Source organism: Prinia subflava, chromosome 3 (assembly GCF_021018805.1).
Source record: "Prinia subflava isolate CZ2003 ecotype Zambia chromosome 3, Cam_Psub_1.2, whole genome shotgun sequence".
Classification (NCBI taxonomy): domain Eukaryota; kingdom Metazoa; phylum Chordata; class Aves; order Passeriformes; family Cisticolidae; genus Prinia; species Prinia subflava.
The window spans coordinates 25,077,672-25,100,068 of record NC_086249.1 but is presented as its reverse complement, the minus strand read 5'-3'; the positions used below and the strand labels follow the sequence as shown (position 1 = coordinate 25,100,068).

General features: G+C 37.8%; 1 protein-coding gene across 8 annotated transcripts in view; it reads right to left on the bottom strand.

The window, feature by feature from the left end:
* DLG2 (discs large MAGUK scaffold protein 2) overlaps nucleotides 1-22,397 on the bottom strand; it is a 994,479-nt gene that overhangs the window by 18,288 nt on the left and 953,794 nt on the right. For 5 of the 8 annotated variants that reach the window (XM_063394414.1, XM_063394410.1, XM_063394413.1 and 2 more), the window contains 2 exons: nucleotides 19,921-19,996; nucleotides 5,760-5,859 (listed from right to left, as the gene is read on the bottom strand). In XM_063394414.1, the coding sequence (XP_063250484.1) occupies nucleotides 5,760-5,859; nucleotides 19,921-19,996 (176 nt within the window). Of the gene's footprint in view, nucleotides 1-4,815; nucleotides 4,862-5,759; nucleotides 5,860-19,920; nucleotides 19,997-22,397 lie in introns of all 8 variants that reach the window. The other 3 variants (XM_063394417.1, XM_063394416.1, XM_063394411.1) reach the window with 1 other exon arrangement.

Here is a 22,397-nt window from a genome sequence, read left to right as displayed (position 1 = left end):
CAGCTGCTAATTTGTCAAGGTCATCCCTTCAAATATCATGTTAGCACACCCCAATGAATCCTTAGCAAATGAAATCAGGCTCTTTGGGCACCACGTTCTGTATTTTAAAGCCTCTTTCATTTGGCATAATCTAAGATAGGCTTCCTCTGCTTCTTAATGACATAGCTATCCTGTGGGCAGAGAAGAAATCCCTGCCAGCATCCTCTCCACCAGGCAGAGGTTGTTGGACATACCAGTAATGTTAGGAAAATCCAGCCAACAGGATGCTGCTGGAATGAGACCAGAGCTTGTGCAGATGGAAACCACTCTAAAAGGAGGGTGACTGCCATGGGTAGTTGTTACTCCAGCATTACTTTTTCTTCCAAGTAGCTGTGTTCCAGCTAACTTTCCTGAATTGTTTCTATTACCTTCCTTGCACCTCAAATAACCCACTTAAAGCTATTACACAGCCTATTACAAAGAACTGGCTACTTGACCTGTCTTATGATCAAATTTGCTAACAGGCTTTTGTGGACATGCCTCAAGTATTTGGCTGCACTCCTAAATATTGGGCACTCTTATTAAGGCTGCTGTTTGGGGACAGTTCATCAGCCTAGATTCTCCTCTGGGCTTTTACCCTGAGCTCTCCCTGAAATATACAGATCTGGATGAAATTTGACTTGTGCAAACGTTTGAAAATTTAACCCTTAGATTAATTTCTGATTGTAAAGTCAACCGAGGGAAAGAACATCTTATATCTCAATATAAATAGAATCAAAAATAAAATATACCTTTCCTCTCAAACAGAGGGCACATTAAAAATAAATCAGTTCAGAATTGAATCTTGGCAATTCAAGAGTGCCTACTGTTTTCTTGTGACTCTGGCAATTGCTTTCCAAGGAAACCTTTTCAATACAAGATTATACAAACCAATTTACCATTTCTGAATAGGATAAGATTAGTTGTTTTGCTGAAACAAACCAGTGTTTACTAACAGAGCTCAACTGCTGTGTGTTATATCTGGACTAGTAAACATGAGGTATGATACCACTGATTACCTGAATGTATGTGGGTGCTTAGCACAAGTGCTGAGTGACTGGTGGAAAACTTGATTTGTTAAGCAAATGGCTTGAATAAATGAAACAACTGGGTGATATAGCAAGCACTCTGTCATTTTAGTTATCTTTTATTCCATCTCTAGTCATTTATTTAATGCCTTTTTCTGGTTTTTTTCCTGCTTTTCAGAACTTCCAAAACACAGTGATATTGGTTAAATTTATGGGCTAAGCTACCCAAAACATACAATCTGCTTCTTGGTTATATGATCACATGGCATCTATAAATCCAAGCAAATCAGATGGCAGGGTTGGGATCTCCACCTACATGGTATCAGTGAAATTCAGTGGCAGTGCCGAAGCAGTGAAGAGCTATCTTACTTTTTTTTAAGACTGCAGTATGAATTAGGAAATCTGTACTGTCAAAACTAAGAGCTCAATAAAATTTCTGGGGCTGTTTCTTAGCCATCCATACAGGCATGCAGAAATGCAATTAAAATTGTGACCTTGTAAAAAGGATGCCTCTTACAGATTTAACTATGGCTGTGCAGTAACTTTACGCTTAAATGATTATCAAGAAACTTCCCCCCACTCCCACTGAAATAATCTCTTGTCACTAAATGAAATAATCCTGACTTGCATAGGCTACCCAAAGCCAGGTTTAGTTTTCTGTCCCTAATACAACACAAGTAACAACCTCTCTCCCTTCTCTTATAAAGTTTGCCAGTTTTCTTTTATAGTTTTGTACTCAAGACATGGTCATAAATTTGAACTCCAAGCCATTTGCTCCAGTGATCTTTTTAACATTAACAAAAGAGTAGCAAGGAGAGAAACAAAATAAAAGAAACAGAACAAGCAATGCAAAATAAAAGGACTCTAATGAAAGCAGTAACTTACTGTAGCTACTTTCACTATCGCTGGCATTAGAAGAAACATGTTCTGCAAGAACAGTACAGCAAATTAAAGAACATAACCAAGCACCACAGAGCTGCAGAAACTTAAAAGAACTGCCACAGTCATGCAAAGGTAGTTATGCAGAGCAGAAATAAAGCTGTGCAGTGACATCACCTGAAAATGCTCAGACATTTTACAGAGGTAAAATGAAAGCCTTTTCTCTTGTGGCATTTCAGAAAGAGACTGTATGTATTAGCTACGGATATGTGCCATGGCAAACCCATGTCTTTTTGTGATAGACAGTAAATGACATCTCTGATAACTTCATTTCAATGTGTATTATGTTCGACTTGGATGTCACTTGATGTCTTGAGCAATTTCTTGAAAGTGTCTGCTCATATTCTGCACTATCAGTGATGTGCATCATTAATGCATTGAAACTACTCCTGCTGAACTTCTAACCTGTATCTGTCTTTAATCACTGTGCACTGTCCCAAAGGATTGTGCACAGTGATTAACAGATTAACATGAAAGTTATTTTGGTATCAAATATTGTAACTGTATCTAATCTACCCTGTCCAAAAGGGAAAAAACAAAACAAAACAAAACAAAACAAAAAAGAAGACAAAGCCAATGAAAAAACTAAGGAAAGAAGGAAAAAAAAAAAAGGAAGAAGTCCTTTTTCAGAAATTGTCTAGCCTTAGGATTTGAGTTGGAGTTCAAAAACCTTCACCAGAGCAGTCTGGATGGGTGAACAGGAATATAAGGACTATCATGATGTGTCAGTCTTGTGTTTTGTCAAGTCAGATGTCCTGTTTCTATTGTCATGTTCTGGAAAGGAAGGTGAAATCTACATCATATAATGTTATTGTTCCAAAACTGTAGTCAGCAGACTATTTATGGGCAGTAAGATCATGCTATATGCTCTCCAGGAAGTCTGCAGGACCATATTAAACTGGCTTGTCTTGTAGAAATGCTGATTACTTTGTACCTGAAAGATAATTGGGCAGTTGAAACTTTTCAGCTGATCCAAGATATTTAAAGCCAATGGCATATTGGCTGTACATCTGGGAGCACTCTGTGTTAATGAAAAAGAAAGGAACAGTGCTAAAATTCTCTGCAAGGTGCTGCCTATCCTCCAGGTACCAGTCTAATGGCTTAGGGTTCCTAGATTGGCAATGATGGGGCTACTGGAGCAGCAGAAATGAGAAGGGATGATGTCTGATAAAAACAGTAATGGGAAACCTTGATCTTGGGCTTGGCAAAAAGCTTTTTAAAATTCAACTTATTTTGAAGAAAACAGCATCATGAGTTTCAGACATTTCATAGTAAGTTAACAGGGGTTATCTCAAAATAATGTGCTATACATTAGCATATATGCTAATGGACCCTGAACAACTTTATTTAAAAATAACAAATATTCTTTGTAGTAAGAACTGTCATTAAAAAAGCTTGTCTGAGTTGAAAATTAAGAAAATTTGGATGGGTGGGTATGTCTACCAGTAATTTAAAACTAGGTGCAATATTAATATTAATACAGGCATTGCAGCCTATACAATACCTCAGTGCTACTTTGTTTCATATCAATTTGCAGAATTCGGGTAACTTTCAAATGGTTGGATGTTCTGCACAATTCTCTTTGTAAGGACACATATTGTGGAAGGTTATCAGATCTGAAGTATTTTACTTTTCTCTAGCAGGGAAGCATCTGCATTTGTTGCTAATGAGCTGCTATGACACTTAAATGATCTCAGAATGGTTAAAATTCAGGTGGCAGTGACACTTGCTGTCTATCACTGACAAAACCAGTCTTGAAGAACCGTTCTTCCTTGCACAAGAGATAAAGCTTTCATCTTTAAATTGTGAGCCACTGCATGGCATTAAGTTAAACCATTAAAATGTTCCTTCAACAATTCAGTCAGACACAGAATAATCTCCAAAACTGTGTGCATGGATGTGCATTCCTGCAATTAAAAAGCACATACAAAACAGTAGGCAATGCAGCATTAACACACATTTTGCTCCAATTACTTGGTGCTTATGAAAAGGAAAAACAACTGAGGAACAAGTAGCCAAACGCATGCAAGTGGCATTTTGTTTACATTATTTGGCTCTGGATACAGAATTTAATATAGCTATATATGTAGAAATCAACAGCAAATATTTCATTCTATACAGTTTTTCTGGTTCACATTTTGAGGAAGGAAAATTGTTTCTGAGCAATGATCTGACACGTTATACATTCTGCAATGCCAAGTCTTGAGACAGGATTGCTGCATCAGAAAGAAAAATTGATTAAGGTTATTTGACAGAGAATAGGTTGCTAATGGTGACAATTGGTTGAAAATTAGCTTTGGAGAATGCATGGTCTTCTCTAGCCTTCAAATGTCTTCTTCCATTAATAACAAATACTAATCTAAAAATTCAGCAAAGTAACAAACACTTCCATGCAAAAAGCTGAAAATGCAGAAGCAACAGCATAAACTATTTTTCTATTGATCTCCTCAGGATGTGATCATGTTGAAATGTTTAACTTTCCCTTTAGATGGAGAGGGAGGGATTGTTGCTGAAAAGAACAGTCTAGGCAGCAAAACAAGTTCTAGGTATGCTACTCTACAGAACTGCCATGATGGGAACAATAATATACTGTCAGAAACAAAAGGTGTTATTACAAAAGAAGTGAAAGTGTCTGCTTGATACACTGTATGTTATTTAATACCGTCATGCAGAACAGAATGATTGAAACATTTGTAATGCATTCACAGCTGGGTAACAAATAAAACTCTATCTTGTGCATGCTAGGAGTGGAGGGTCCTCAGAGAAGAAACAGAAGCCAAAACAAAACAAAACAAAAAAGGGTTTACAGTGACCATTCCTGGGAACTTACTCAGAGTCTTTGTTCCATAACCGTCGTCACCTAATCCGGGGATGTCCTGCACGGAAGTCCCCAGAGAGAGCAATGAGAAAGGAAGAACAGCCGCAGAAGAGGAAGGAAGAAGTCAGTGGAGTTGAAATGGATACTACCATGACTGACCATGTTGATTGAGCAATCTGGATCCCTGCCTTTTCTTTCTGAAACAAATTTAGACCCATATTCTATGGAAATTCAGCCAAAGGAAGAGGCAGTGACTGTGAAATGTGCCTTTTGGAGCTGTGAGGAAGAAGGAACAAACCAGATAAATAAAGTTCCAGAAACTATCCTCACTGGATAAATGTAGGACAGAATTATTAAGAAAAAAACCTGAATATCTGAGCTTGGAACTAGCAACTATTTTTAATAATGCTGGTTCCTTATATAATTTAAGCAAGCAATAAATGCTTGTGGTGGTACACATTCCAAGATCTAATTTAGTTCTTCAAGCTGTTAACATGGTTGCTTCCTTTAATTGTTAAACTTCCAGTGAAGCTGCCCATGGAAATCAACTTGGTGGAAGTCAAAGGCAAAAAAAAAAAGATTAGAAGAGATATTTTTAAAAACTAATTAGTTTAGTATTGTCAAAGAAATCATGTTTGCCTCGTTTTGAGCCAATTCTGATCTGGGAATATTTCTGAGAGCCAATTTTGGATTTATGACAGGTGTCACAACAACTTTGAGGAGCCATATTTCCGCTTCCAAAAGATAAGGTCACTGCTTTATTCTTCTGAAAATAGTATTTCCAGAGATGGAAGGAGAAGCTGGATCCAAACTGCAGTCATACATTGGTCACAGTAGTAATACCTCTCCTGCCTGCCTATGACAGATTTTGCCTAGATGTGTGGGGTTCTGGTATCATGCGTGTAACCCATTTGTTGTGCTGCTGCATGTGACATCATCTCCAAGAGGTTACTTACGTTCTGGATCACTTGTTTCCTGCTCACTCTGCTCCTTGCTCTTGTAGAATGGGAATTTTCGTGAAAAGATGAAGTTCTTTTTACGCTTGTCATTGAATGACTGTGAAGGAGAAAAGGCATGGGGCAAAAACAGGGACGTCTAATTGTTGTCACACTCATGCTGACAAAACAACTAGTTTGTAAAAGTGGAGAGAACTGTAGTGACTCAAATCAGCACAAACTAAGTGGCTGCAAAGACTCAGAGGTGTGGTGAGGTCTGAAATTGGAAGGCAAAGCTCCTGATGACTGGATCAATTTGATTCCAGAGGTCTTAAGTCACAATGTGCAGCTCCTTACTTGAAAACTGTTGTGTTTGGCGTGTTTAGTTGAAGGGCTGCAGATGGTTCAGCATTCTTTGAGATCAAGCCATCCATCTTTAATCACGGCAGACTGGGCACAGAATTAATTGTCTGAAAAGAATAGGCTGTAATGTGGAAAGTGGAAGTCTTTGATTTGCTTGTAGTGTGTGGATTCATCCCTGTGTCAATTAAAATAAAAAATTCTTTACTGGTATGTGCTGTTGATTTAATAATGTTTTATTTGGCCTCTTTATTGACAACTTTTTAAGTGTGTGTGTTTTAATGCTTTTTTTGGGCATAAAGAAAAAAACCTCTTTGTTTTATTTTATAGATGTATTTTTATGCATTAGGTTTCTCTGGATATACTTTTAGTTCTATGTGATTTAGAAATGGAATTCTGCTGATAAGCAGTATTTCATTGCATGTTGAGCAATGCATTTTGCTGTAATTGTTCAAATCAGAATTAATATAGAAGAAATTGGTAAGTATATGATGAAACCTTTGACTTCAGCACTTGCAAGCACTTACAGCTCTATCCTGTGTAAAACCAGGATATGCCTAATGGGGACATTTATTTCAGATACTGAATAAGGAAATAGGGTCCCTGTATAGTCAATTGAAAGAGGCTGGCATTTTTAGAGCACGCACAGAGCTGCAGACTGTGTGTGTCTGAAGTGATCTGTGCTGTCAGTCAGTGACTTATAATGTCTCTCATACTCAACATATACACAGGACTTTGCAAGTGATGACCTCCGAGAGAGCAGAGCTTCTTAAATAATTTAAAGGACCAATCTCATGTGTTTGTCATTGCTCAAATTGAATATAACCAGTATTTGGCTCCAGTTCTGCAATGGAATATATTTAGAGTCCCAGAACACAATTTATTTTCTTACATTTGCAAATCATGGAATAAAATGTGGTTTAAAATATGGATTTCTGAAAGATGGATACTGAAAATCTCTGTTGGAATAGTTGGATACTCGTGTCACAAAAGTTTCATACCACTTTTACATTTCAAGCATATTTAAAGTTTAGTAACTGAAAACAAAGAAAAAAATGCACATGTAGAATAAATGATCCATGAAAATATCTCAGAGTATGTAAACATTCAATGTGATATTAATGTGGAGGTCATGCACAAATAATCCAGACAGCATGCAATTTCAAAACAAAGCAAGTGTGAAAGAAAGCCAGAGGAAAAAAAAAAAAGCACATGAAGGATTAAAGTAATCTATGGATGAAAGGAGGACTGACATGCGCATTACATCACTTTAATGACCTAATGGATATAATTAAATTAAAATGTGTTTTCTGTGATAATTTCTTTTACTTTTCCAAAGAAAGGAATGTAGCATGTTAACATTTCTGTTTGTGAAAATGTTGTTTGTAATGATTTATCTGAATTTGACATAGTAATGCTATTGGCATTACACTTCTAAAGGGAAATATATATATATATAAAAACAATAACACCTCAAAAAGAAAGGGGGGTTTAAAACTACAATCACATCACTTTGGAATTCAAAAGACTGTTATCAAAATAATAAATAAATATGCTGTGTTTCACAGAAAATATATGAAAAATAACACTTATAGATATGGTTTTATTTTCTTCCCCAACAGTCTAGAGCAAAAACTTCAGAAAGTATATTTTCACCTGAAAAGCATGTATTATTTTCACACTTATGCATGATCTAACAGTATACACCAAATTGGATAGATATTTCATACGTTTTACATAGTGATATAAACTTTTTCTCCTTTTGCAGTTTCAAGTACTGGGTTGCTTTTTTAATAAGATATTGTTCCACTTTAGTTTGGATGATCAAAATCTGGCAATTCACAGCAGATGACTATCATGTGCAACTATGTCACTGTATTTACACCAGTAAAAAGCTTTCTTCCTAAAATAAAGCTGATCTAGTTATATTAATATCCATAACCAAATATGTTTATGCATGTGATAATATTTCTATAGATTGATCAATGTGTATATTCATGTTAATGACCATATATACTAGCATGGTGCAGTCAGAGCATTTATATTTAAAATAACAAAGGAACTGTAAAATATTATAAAACACTAAAGTGGGTCTGACTCTGTAAACTTAGAGAAATAATTAGTCCTTGGTATTAATTGAGCTTGCCAAGTGTTTATTTTCCTAAATTAAGTGCATGTTTCTTCACAAGGAATCCAAGACAAGAGGAGTTATTTTAGTTTTTTATGTAATTGGTATTAAAAGCAGGCTGATGGTCTCCTTAAGGATATGAAATCCTAGTGACAACCCCAAAAAGGCTTCTTACAGAAATCATGATTTGTATCTCTAATGCATAGAGACAAGGGGCTTGGCAAAGAGAGAAGAGGGAGACTCACATAGAATAAAACCATGTTTCTATTGCGCACACCATGTTAATTCCAGATTTTGCTCCATTGGTGGAAGAGTAGAGGCCAACACTGAGTGTATATTTTCTTTTTTAAGAAAGGATCACATGTATGAGGATCTGTGGCAAGGTTAAACTCCAAAACTCAGATGTATATTTGAGAAATTTTATTTCAATACAGTGGAAACTTTGGACCTGTCAAATACGCTGGAGCCATAGGCTCTGTATGCTTCTTTAAAGCTGTGAAATAGATGTAGGATAAATGAGACCGAGGTATTTGCCTACATCTCTCCACCTGATACAAAAAGTTGCATGCAACTGGAATTGCAGTTGTGATGGCAAGCTTAGTCTGATTCAACAGCATTTATGCAGGCAGAGTTTCTGAAAGTCAGTGAAAAAGTGCCTGAAAATGGATTCCTCGTAAGTCACAGGTTCTTTGCCATGATAATGTAAAACCTGTAATGGCAAATTACTCAGGCATTTCAGTTGTAGTGAAAAACCTGTACAACAGATTAGTTATATATGTCACTGCCATCACACAGATCACCACTAACCTAGGCAAGGGCAGTAGGAGGCACTTTAGAAAAGTGCCTAAGACTAAAAGGCAAATGAAATTTTCAGGTTGTTTGACAACAGAACAGTGACATCATTCACAGCACTTGATCTGCGATGGAAAAGAGTCTCTTCTCAGAAAAAGAAGTGGAGGAAAGCATTCAATCATGTCCTGGCTTGAATCCTTGTTTGATACTACTTAAACACAGACTGTGTTTTGAAGAAGCCAAGAAGAATAATTGTGATGTGCACTGTGCACTGTTGCTTGACCAAGTATCCCCAGATGTCCCCAGTTATGTAAGCCTGGATTACACAAACCAACCTCCCCTGGTTGTGACAGACATTAAACCGCTGTGTGTTCCTTCTTCCCAAGGACTCGCTTGGGTACTTTTTTGTGTCAACATCTGTTTTGTATTCTAAATGTTTTTCCCTAGGCTCAGCAGCCATATATATGTAACTCATCAGCTAATAGGGTAGTGGTTATAAAGGAAATTTTCATGTAATGTTAAATAAACAATCCAATTTCAAAATCTTCTTCGTAGTGGTAAACATCACAAAAATGGTCTCAGTTATTTGATACTTGTACCATACAGCAATAGAGAACTATATCGTTGTTTACTTTGAACTTCTTCCCAATTTTTTTTCATAGTGTAGCTGATCCAACCCCTACTATTTAGTGCAGATGTGCTCTTGACACAGGTTGTCCTCTTTAGGCTTTGCAGAAGATACTAATATGCTGGGGAAAGACTTTTATGGTGCTCTAACAGGTCTATTTTCTCAAAGCCAATAAGCTCCCAACTGCTTCAGGAATGCTTTTTTTTGCCATTTCATTCAACAAATGCTAATCCTCAGTCATGAGTTGGGAACCAGTGTACAGGGACCACCTGAGAGAAAGCTGTTCCAGAGCACTGGCTATGAAATTATTTTTTACAGGCTGTAGATGGATTTCATATACCATCTAATTTTAGACAGGTTTGAGCTGTACTTTAGCCTAGTTTTTATGTTATATGATTATGTATGTCACTTTTGTTCTCAGATTGGTCTAGCAGTGCATATAAGAAATTAATTTTACTGCTTCTCATCTGCAATGTGGTTTTCTTCTTCTTCTTCTTCAACAGCTTATCTTGGCCTAAGTTAAATGAAAATCTCTCATGTGCTCAGCCTTCTACAAAAATCTACAAAATTTAGACATGATGTCTGCAATCCTTTTCTCTATATTTTACTGGCACTTTTTATATTACGGAGATTCATTTACTCATTTGAACACTGACTTTAATAACAGATTGGGCACTCAAACACTGTTAAATCCCTCAATTTAAATATTTTAGTTTTATAGATCTGTATATTGTGTATTTTAAACCTCTCCCATCACATCAAAAAATTTGCACTGACACCAGAAGGAAAATGTCTGGACTGTAACATACACTCAGTGTATTTCTCCTTGGAAGCACATATATCCCCTCACTGGTTTTAAAATGGGCTTTTTCACCTAGCAATCCCAAGCCATGATGAATTTGAAATCTCAAGCTAAAAGACCTGACCAAGTCTAGAGGATTGCCAGTGCTACTGAACCATTCTTGCTTTCCTGATGAAAACAAACTTGGTCACAGCCTGCGTTCACAGAAATAACTTCACGGTGTCCGTGCAGATGTGCAGAAGATAAGCTGAGGAGTTGTGAGTGGCAACTGTAAGCCTAGTTGTGCAGAGACCACAGAGAATATTCTCTGAGATGTCCATCTTTCATTCGCAGTCTGCACTCACAATTACATGCTGGCAAACAGCACTAGCCAACTTCCCTATGATTTTTTATGAGGTGCAAGGGGAAGGACATCCCTGTTCTGTTATGTTAAGCCTTTAGTTTTCTTAGATACTTCAAGCTGGGCTACAGTCATTCCCTGTTGAATTTTTGTACCATAATCTGTTTTGATAAGCAAGAACCAACTGGGTAAGAAGAAAGAAGCTTAGATGAAAATAACCCTTCTTGTTTAGTTTTTCCATGAAGTTGTAGGGAGATTTGGGTGTTGGCAATCCAAAATGAAGAAGTAAAAGCCTGGTTAAAAACTCCATGCTGTCTAGCTTCTCCAGACAAGGGTAGGGTGGCTTAGTATTTCACGAGTATGAAATTTTAATAATTGGGGTTTTTTTAAATACTGAATTACTGCTTGTTGTCTGCCAGCAACTCACTTTTAATTCCTGACAAAACAACAGCTAAAACCAACATAAAGTACTGGGGGAGAAGAAAGACTAATAGACTTCCAAAAAACCACGTAAAATCAGTATTTCCAATTTTGCAAACCTGTATTTAACTGGGTGCAAGGTATGAAAGGAGTACTTTTCTATGCTAATTTGCATGGTTATATCAATATTAGCAAGATGAAACACCAACATAAAATCTTGCTTACGTGACAGCCAAGGTAATTTACACATATCTGCAGGTTGTACACCAAGATAGTGGGAAGGAATTGTTCAAACAGTAGCACTGGAATTGATAGCATGAAAATAAGAAGGGCAAAGCTCCTTGACAGTGAAATCAATTTGGATGTAGAATAATCTGCCCCAAGGGAAGTGGAAAAGCTGAGATAATTTTTTCACATTTAAAACAAATCTGCTAATCTTAAGTACTGTGGGGAATAACACTGCAGTTGGAGAGAAGGGGGTGGTGAAGGGAAAAGAGCTAAACAACAATCCTCTCGCAGCTCTAATATCTGTGTTTCTGTAATGAGATGCTCACAGACCCAGCATCTCAGATTTATGCTTTGGACCTAGCCAAGCTCACTGCAGCCAAATGGGCCATGTGAAGGTCTTCCTCGCCTTCCTCAAGTCTTCAACTGGAATCAGAAAGTGTACTTGATGTTTGGCAATGTTGTCCTAAATGTTCCTCTACTCTGGTCAATATTTTTTCCTGAAAAGGAACTTTCCCAGTTGGAGCTGATATGTCATCAGCTACAGATAAATCTTTGTGCATGTGAATCTGTCCCAGCACTCTTTGTGCAACAACGATGTCAGAAGAGCCCCAGAGATCAGAGGTAGCATAGTGTGCACTTGGCAAAGATTTGGGACTGTCTGATCACCCAGACCCACAGGTTTTCCTACAGTATACAGTATACAGTAGGACCTTTATCCATTTGAATTTCATTCCTTAGATATGATATTTTCTTAAATCTTTTTTAGAACTCTGATTCCCAGTTGACTGCTGGTGCTTCTTTAGATTTTAAAATAAAACGGAGGATTTTAGTCTCTATGCAGCCTTTTGAATTAATTCACTAACAAATAAAGCTGCAGAAGGTATTGGTTATCTGTGCTATTAAAAAAACATCAAATTGCTAATTTATAACTGGTTTTTGTGGAAACATGTATGCAATCAAGTGCTGTGCACTTGTGCAAGTGCAAACTACTGCATTAAATGGATCATTGCACAAAATAAATTGCATAAAGACATTTATTACTTTTACTTTGTTATGGAGTAGTGGAGAAAGATTTACAATACCTACATGCCTTCAAACTGTAGTTATGGAAAGACAGTTGGAAAAGTCGATATTTTGAACTTCCCTTTTGAGTTAAAGGAATAGTGACTGGCGTAGGAGGCTGAATTATGGTGAAGACTTGGCTCAGCAGGCATAAATCATACCAGGCTCTTGTTTTTCATTGAATACATTGATTTATTTAGGCCTTGCAGTTGAAGTCATACTAAATAAAGGCATGGGCAAACAAACTCAAAGTCAATCTCTAAGAGACTGGTTTGAGGTTTGTTGAGGAGGTGAAACTCCCACATCTTGCAGTAATGCACACACCAGTAATCTCACACAACCAGGCTTGATATCCAAGCAGAATATCAAGTTACATGGACTGTGACTTTGACCCAGGGGGCAGTTCCTGTATCCTTGTAACCTTCCAAACATGGTCTCAGAGTCACTAAGGCAATCACTGAGCTGCTTTAATTTAACTGAGTCAGAAATAAAGATGTGAGATATAGAGCATGTCTCTTCTGGATGAGTGTTGATGGCTTAACTCCACACTTCTGTGTGATATTATACTAGGAGAAAACGTTGTTCTCTTTCTAATTATTTCACAATATCTACTGCAAATACTACAAATTTTTCTTTTCAACCATTTTTTTAGAAGAAAACCCAAGTAACTAAGGCATTATCTATACATACATACAACCTTCCTACTATTTAATTCAGGATATTAGACAGCAAGTTATAAAAATAGACCACGCATGAAGTTCAACTCAGCACAAATTTCTGCTGGAACAGCTTAGAAGAAGAAACAATTAACTCTCAGCTATAAACTTTGGTATTTTACCTGTGCTAGGAAATTTTCACTGTGATATATTTAATCTGTGACTGATTTAAACATTGCACTACGTATTTTTATGTCAGTGACTCTCCTAAAAATTTCTCTTACTTAACCATGGATGGCACAAACTTCTTGTGGGATAGGAAGTACAGATACTATAGTCCCTAATATTATGGCCACCTAAGAAACAATATTATCCTATAAATACAACTCCACACAGTTATCAGAATTACAGAGAAAATATAGAAAAAAAAGTAAAATCTATAAAATAAATCTGTTTATATCGCTCATTAACTGAAAAATTACTCTATTAGTATTTTCTTTGAGTGACAAGATGCCAAGAGGCAGATTTTTTTTTCATGACCTGGATAAATTCAATGACAATTCCTTTATTTCTCAAAATCTCTAACCTAACCCACTTGGTACTTCTCAACAAAATGAAATATGGAAAACAGACACAAAGATTTTTTTGCTTTAATATTTTCTTTCAAGTTGAAAGAAATTTTGTCAAATACTCTACTTTTACTGAATTTTTCAAAGAAAGCTACGGAAACATATTTCTTCACTTCAGCTGGGTATAAGCCTCCAGTTTGACCTGACAGTGTTTTTTTCACAATTTCTAGAACTGACTCACCTTCTTAAAAACCCAGATTCTTTAAGGTATACCAACCTTAAAGTTGGTATACCTGTTAGTTTCCTACCAGAGCCAACACTGCTACCATGACATAAATTAAAACTGAAGACTTATTTTCCTTTATTATTGACTGTACCTGGACCCAACAGGTATTATTATGAAATTACTGCATGTCTTTGTGGAGTGCCTCAAGATAAGCTGGAACAAGAATCCGTACAGCTAAATTTTTCTTGCTATGTGCTATTTTATCATTTGAATTTCATTTGCTGACTTCAGCACAGGAGTGAAGCAGATGCTGATGACAGTGCTATTCCTAATGCACCTTGGAGAAACGCTGAGCAAAAAGTGTTCAGCTCAAGGGGAGTGGTCAGGGCAGCCCAATATTGCAGGCTCAGGGCAATCCAAAAGTCCAGCCAGCATCCACTGCCTGGCACCAGCTCCATCATGAAGTGTGAAGACAGAGCTGTGGAGGATGTGAAAACTCACAAAAAAGCAAGGGTAGTTGGACAAATGAGATTCAGGTTTTCCTCCCTGTCCTGCCTACAGAGAGGGGGGTGGACATTAGAGCTGTGAGTGTGTGACCAAGTTGTTGGTCTATACCACACACATCATCCCTGGGGTGTGTGGATTCAGCAGGAAAAGCTGGGTGCCCTTTACTGGCAGTCATCTAGTGGGAGTGGCTTATTTGGAGTTTAATTTCGTGTTGGTGTTAAAATCAGCACACTTCTATGTGGGAAGAAGTCATCTCCTCCCAGAAATAAGTTGTTCCACAAACAAGAACAATGCTGAGATCAGATTCTTCCATGACACCCAATGTTACCCCATTTTGGACGTCTTAAAGCTTTTGACAGAACTTAAATTCAACAGAGAGAAAACCACAGAATCATAAAATAGCCTGAGTTGGAAGGGATCAACAAGGATCATTGAGTCCAGCTCCTGGCCCTGCACAGGACACCCCAAGAGTCACACCATGTGTCTGAGAGCATTGTCATTGATTGGAGTCAACTGGCCCTGCTGTGAGGAGGAAGGGACAGGAAGTCAGGTGAGGGACAGACAGGGTTAGATGGCTGTGCTAGGGACAGGAAGGAGCAAGATGGAACTACAGAAAGAAGAGAGAAGAAGGAGGGGAAGAGCCAGAGTTGTGTGGAGCTGCCCATGGGAGGCTACATAGAAAAGGTATGAGAGACTTCTAGATAACAAGGTGCTGATGCTTGAAGCCTTCTGAGATTTTACCGACTGAGTGTTGTGGCTAACACTCTGAGTGTTGTGGCTGTCTCTACAACCACAATTAAATTCTGTCAAACTTCTGACTGTCTTAATAAATTAATTCAGAGGCAACTGAAGAGGCTGGCTGAGTGTGATGCAGGTGATCTGACTGGAATCTGAAAAGAACTGTGGATGACAAGTGAAGTGAATAGAAAAAACCCTAATGGGTAGTGGAGGAGCAGTGTGGTCACAGCCCAGGACCTGCACTGCTGATGAGCAGCAGAGCTGGAAGGAGCTTTGGAGGGATGGGGCAGTCCCTTTTCTTGGCAGGCACCTTATCCCTGACGAGCAGCCTCACTAGGGTAGGCACACATCTGGGAATGCTTCTCAGTAAACATGGGCTGAGTATCTCCCCACACCCTGACACACACATTAAAAATGGAAATTGTGGGAGACATCACTTTCATTTCATTGGGAAATGAAATAGAGTATTTGTACATAATATTCTGGAGTCACTGGCCAGATGAGGTGTGAAATGAAAAGGCATGTGGTATAAAAAAACAGTTCTCTGCATAAAATTAAGTTTTATTGACATGTTTCCTGATATTTCAACACATCTCTGGAAACAGGCAACACCCATAAATAATAGTAAAACTGAGGTGTTGCTAAAAGTCTTTCCAAGAGCTATAATTTCAACTGCAGAACATTTTCAAGAGCCAGTTAAGGAAGTTGTATGCGATCCGACAGGGAGAAAAGCAAAAGGTGCTATTTTTGTCTCCTGAAAGAGCTGTTGTAATTTCACAGCTAAGAAAAAAAGTAGATTACTGGCTAATCTCTTTCCCCCCTGCAATATTTCTGTCACTTGACACTCTGATTCACTAAAAAATCTGAAAAGTCCTCAACAACTGTAGGGTTTAGGATTAGAAAAGGAAAAAGATTATTTTTGTTCAGTCTGAAGCCTGTGGTAGGGAGAGTTCCCAAGAATTCAGTATGCTGTTTTGGTAGAGACATAACCCTATTCACAGCTACTCACACGCTCTGCTCCTTTTGCTGCAAAGGTGAGCATCAGAAGGTACTTGGGATATGATCTTGAGTTCAACATAGCATAAAACATACTTTTTAATGGAGTTTGTGCTTACATAACTTCTTTGGCTTCCTCGAGCAAAACCATCAGACATAAACCTTTGGGCTGCTCCATTTTCCATTGATTATCCATAGATCAGTGAGCCCCAAACACTGAGAAAGCAAATGCTTAGGAAATCAACTGTGTTATCTATTTTTTTTTCTTTTTTGAATGCTTCCAGTGTCCTGGAAACCCCATCCTTTGCTGCAGCAGAGAGTGGCTGTAGGGAACCAAAGCAGTGTAGTGGTGGATTTGATGCACCAGCTCTTTCAGTAACAATTAGAAATTAGAATGCTGAAATTCACTACAACAACTATAAGAATGAAGTCAGAGGCTGAACCTGGTCAACACAATAGAAGCACAATCTTTGCTTGGTGAAACGAAACTGTTTATCCATGTGTTTGTGGTCTTTTCCTTACTACATAGATGTTACCATCTCTGGTCTGGTATCTTTAAAAGTGTTAACGGGGCCTGGACTCTGGTGATGTCTGTGAGCCAGAACAAATAAACTTCTTTGGGACAGAATAAACAGAACATGAAAGAAGTGTACCCCTTCTGGATTAAGCCAGAGATTCAGTTAGCCAAGGAGCTTTTTGGCACAGTCCAATGACAGATGTTTAAAAGGAAAAGTAGAAGTAATATGATCCTTTCCCTTTTATAATATGTCTTATTGAAATCAGCAGTTAATATGTTCTGAGGTACATGACGAAAGCTTTAAAGTTGTCATTATTTTCACTACTTGCTAACCTACCTAATTCCTTTTGAACTTACTTATTTTTTATGCAATATTCTGTAAAAATGGGCATGGGAATTTAATTATGCATTAATTATGCAGGGAAAGGTACTATCTGTGGCCTTATTTAAACTTGAGACCAGAAGGTTTCCCTAGAGCTCCCTAACTTTGATTCACATTCCCTGTTTCCGTATCCATTCTGATTTTGTAGACCTTAATTTCACAAGGCATGGATTGGAGGAGTCCAGTGAAACAAATCTGAAGTCATATTATAGTCTAAATCACATTTTTAAGAAGTGCTCAACTAATTTTATAGATGAAGTAACATACAAGTAACATACATTTTTAGCCTGAAAAAGAGGAACTTTGGGCCTTTGGAAAGATTATCTTTTAGCTCTTCCTACAAACAGGTATGTCAACTATATTGCTGAACATTCTTAAACACCTTTTCAGTGAGACACAAGGAGCTGATCAACTGCAAATGTCACCCTATCTGAAACATTTTCTTTGCATCTTATCTCCAGATATGGGATTAAAAATGAGGTATAAACAGATGGAAATGCATAAGATTTTGGTATTATCTCAGGAAACCTTTGCTGTGGGTTATTAGCTCTTGACCGTTGCTTCTGCAGGGAAAGAAAGGAGTTAGGGCTAGTGAGATGATTTTGGTAAAATTGCAGTAAGATACACCATCACCTGTTCAAAACCCCCAAGGTTTCTCTGTATTCAGGTTGTGGTGTTCTTGTGTGTTTTTTGTTTTGTTTTTGGGTTATTTTGTGGTTTATTATTATATGCTTCCATGCACATCTCCTGGCCAAATTTAGAAATATTCCACAAAAAGATTTCTCTCAGGTTAATGTTTAGAGTAAACCAAGACCTTTACACTTGCCCACACAGTCATGAATGTATGAGCCAAAAGTGCCACAGACCCACCTAAGCTCATTACTATCTGAATTTCAGCTTGATTTTGAAACAAAAGAGTTTTCCTGGGTCTACCGCAGCCCTGGGCTGAATTTCTTCCAAAGCTGAAAAAAATAAAGTAAAGCATGGACTCCTAGACATTTTACACCACTTCTTTTTGGACACTGAAAGTCCAAATGGAAATAGTGACACTTAAAATCCACATCCATATGTGTGTACTCAAATACCTCATTTCATGTGCAAGGTTTGTCCCAAAAGGCTACAGTGGTCTTGCTCTGTAATTACACAATTTCCTAAACACTGAATCAAACACCGATGTTGAGTGGCTGGAAGATTAATGTTACACTGATGACAAAAATGGAAAAACAGTTTGGGGAATCAAGAGGTAATTAAATTCTTGACAGAATCACTTGAAAAGGGACCATTAGTTATATGAATGAATTATTCCCCTGCAGCTTTGATTATATATGGGAAATAGACATTTAAGAAGTGATTTCATTGGCAATATAAACCTTATTATCTCTCAAAATAAGTGGCAACATTAATAGACAGAGTTGCAGAGAAGAGTGATCATTTCAAACTAAAAACCAGAATTCTGACTTCTGAAGAAATGCTGTGAGATGAATCAGTATTTTCTTAGTGCATTTTATGATATATTTTTACCAAGTTATCTGCAAGTGCAAATAATGTACAGTTCTATGTGCCTTATAAATCTGGAAAACTTGTTTTAGCCTGCACAATAATTCTGCACTTGCATTGAATTCAGGAATTGTTCTGTAGAGCAGTAACAGGGAAGTATTTGCAGGTGTGAAATACTTTTTTGTGGGTGCACAGAGACTTGGGAACCCCTGTGCTAGGAACTGTGTCCACAGGAAGAGGAATTTCTTACCCTGCTAATCTGTCCGAAAGTACAGACTAAGGGAATTATTAGTATTATTATTATGGAGGGAAACTGAAGGAAAAAGAGATTAAGAATGAGAATGTCAAACTAGGGAGAAGACCACAGAAACAGCAGGTCTGGAAGGGACCTGCTGAACCACTTTATTTCCCTTGCTAGTACCTACCTATGGCTGTGTCTGCTCATCACACAGTTTTGGCCCTGCTCTGTTTTCTGCAGCCAAGCAGGACTTTTCCCTCATGGCTGCTGAATCTCTGTCTCCTAGTTTGCTCACAGAAGCCTCCAGTTGTAAATTCCAAACATGCCAACTGGGTGGTTTCAACAATAAATCCCTACAAATGTCAAATATTCACGACTGCTATATCAGCAAGATACACTTCAGCAGAAAAATATACCTTGATAGGCAGGACTGTGGGCATTTCTCATGCTGTAATACTTGCCAGCCAGATGGCACCAGACAGGATAGTGGCCATCAGGCTAACAAGAACTGCTGATTTGAGCACAATAAAGCAGCTCTGTGAAGCGGCAACAGCGGGAATGCTGTTCTGTCCAGGCAGTGCTGGTGGAGTGGAACTTGCACTTTTTGTGTTGTTTGGTCATTGTGTCTGGTGTAAAACACACCTGTGTTCAATGTCTGTCACAACTTCAAAGCAGAACACCCCAAACCCAGTTTTTTCTATCCAGGACTTGTTAACTCACAACCTTTGGTTTGTGATTTAACAGCTTGTGAAGCCAGGGAATTTCTGGTCCTATTTCAATAAACTGCTATCCATCAGCATTCATTTTTAAAGTCTTTTCTTCTCTATCCACCATTTAACTAAAATCACAGCTATCACAGAATGCTCTTTATTTTCTTAGTATCTTCCCCTTAGGAGGTACTGTCATTCAGTATTATTATAAAAAGAATATTTAATTATTTCAAAGATTATATCATACTAATCCCTGATCTACATTTCACTAGAGTGCAGGTTTTGGTTGCAACAACCTAAATAGTCCTTATGTTGCTATTTCTTTTTTCTACTCTGGGTAAAACAATTGTAAAGTGCAATTTCAGAAGGTTTCACTGTTTACGTACCCCTTTTGCATCAATTACACCGGGCTTCGCGTTGAATTTCACCGTCTTCAAACGTGCGCGCTCCTTTCTTTCGACTCTGGGGAAAACACAAACGAAGAAACACACGTTGATCATAGCAGCATTTTGTATGAAACATTGGATACCTGCTCTCCCAAGACCACTGGCAGCTTACTGTACCTAAAGTAAACATTTAAAGCAAATTTTGTACATTGGAAAGGAGAGGTCGCTTCCTCAGCCCGGCAGCGGTTTTCTGGCAATGAGAGACTGGGTTTGAGGAGTCTTGGCTGCCCTACACCAGCAGAGCAGCACTGCCTCTCAACAGACAGAGGAGCCAGGGAAAAGTATGCTCTGATTTCTCTGATTTAAGCTGTTCAAAAATCAGGCAACATTTAGAGTTCTACGGTCAGAGGAATAAAACAAGGGCATGTCCTTACTCACCTTGATTAATATGGCATTACTGTGTAAGTGATGTTTCCTACCTTTGCAAAATCATCGACAGAATCTATCACTGACTGGCTCAAGTAAAAAAAATCTGATCATCTACCTGAAACTGAAACACTAACCTTATTTGTCTAAGACTGGAAATTGCTCTAGGAAATCTCCATTGAATACCCCAAAGCTGGCTTATAAGAGACATTAGAATACATTCCTGCAAATCTCTTGCTTTCCAAGTCTGGGTAGTAAGAATTCATAATTTCTGACAATTATTTTCCAAAATACAAACTCTAGTGTTTTGATAGAATGATAATTAACACAGCATGTTTCCTTGTGCCTGAGTAGGATTATATATGCCTTCCTGAAACACGGTGAACGTTGGTTACTATAGCTACAGTTTAAATTTAGATCAAATGAATTTCTCTGTAAGTGTGGAATATTCACATGGAAACAGCTCAAGTGCATCTTTCAAACTAAATCTATGTTATTAAAAACACATGAACAGTCTCAAACTTGAACTAGCAGATGAAGTCCCTTGGTAGTACCGGTAAGAAATGAAGACTTGAGGCTGTGTAATTGCCTAAATAGGATTGAGGCTGTGTAATTGCCTAAATTGGATGGATGCCTTCTGAGGAAATAATTAGCACAAATGAACACAATATTCTACTTATTAATCTGTGTTAACATTTAAACTCATTCCAGCCCTGCCTAACTTCCTAAAACATCTGCGTTTAACTTAATTTCTTATTCCCTGGCTAAAGAAATTTGGAAATTAACCCTGAAGAGCGAATCCTATTTATGGAGTTTGTCATAATTGCATTAGCAGCCATGGAGGCATTGCTGCTTTCTAGAGGCATAGTAGACAGATGAGGAGCCGCAGAAACATTCTGCGTTGCTTTGAGAAGTATTTAAGTAATGCCATTAGTCCTTCAGGGAAACATAACAACAATGTTCATATGTGCTCAGCATGCCTACTGAATGTTCCAAACATCTCATCATCTGGCACTGTATTAAGGGTAGCACACAATGTTGCCTCCCATTAGAATTTGCATGACACCTTCCACAATAAAACTGTTCTCAGTTACTTATAATTTGTCTGAAATGTAAAATTACAAGCTGAAGTGTTCTGTGTCTTGGGCTGACTACATTACTGTTGCTGCCTGAACTGTCAGTAAAATGGGCCAGCTGTAAGAAAAAGGCAAGGACAAAATAAGTGGGTTTGCTCAATTTATAATACAGTCTTAAAGTTTTTCAGCTCAGGTGCTCTATTGGCTTTATGTCTTTGGTCTGGAATTTGCATTGTGGCACTGGGTTGCTCTGGTATTAGGAATATACCTCTCTTTTTCCTGAAGGAATGAACCTAAATTTCAGAAAAGCTTTAGTTTTACATGCTCTGGGGGATTCCTGGAATTTAGCTTTGGTTCTCTAAAGATTCAGTCTCTGTTGAAACAGTCAGAGTGCAGGACTTCCTTGAACTAAGACGTTAGAATTTCTCATCTGAGGTACTGGGACATTTTTTGCCATAGACAGAGCTAAAAAGGGAACTAAACTGGTGAAGACACAAAGTTTTGAATCTCTGTTCTTTTAGATTTGTTGATCCAGCTCTTAGAAAAGGCACTTTTTAAAGGAACACTAACACTACCACTTTTTTGCAGGTTTATAATTTTTATATTTAAGGAAAAATAAGCTTGACTTTTTTTCCCCAAGAAGAAAGGAGTTTAGGTCCAAAGGGTTATTTGCAGCAGCTGACACTGTGAATGTCTAAACAGCATATGAGTGTAAATTCCTTGCATTGGTTTAGCTGACCATCACTTGAACATTTTGATCCACCAGCTGAAGATACTGCTTTTAAAGAAAGAAATGTTCCACTTAACACAGTAACCAGTTTTCTATCACCACCACTGGACAAAGCAGGAATATGGGGAGTTGTACAAAAACATGAAGTGAAGGAGAGGACTCCTTTCTCCCAGATTTGCTGGGTCCAGACCTGCAACCCTGACTTACCTGATGTACACATTGCTGCCATGACCCTTTCTAATTAT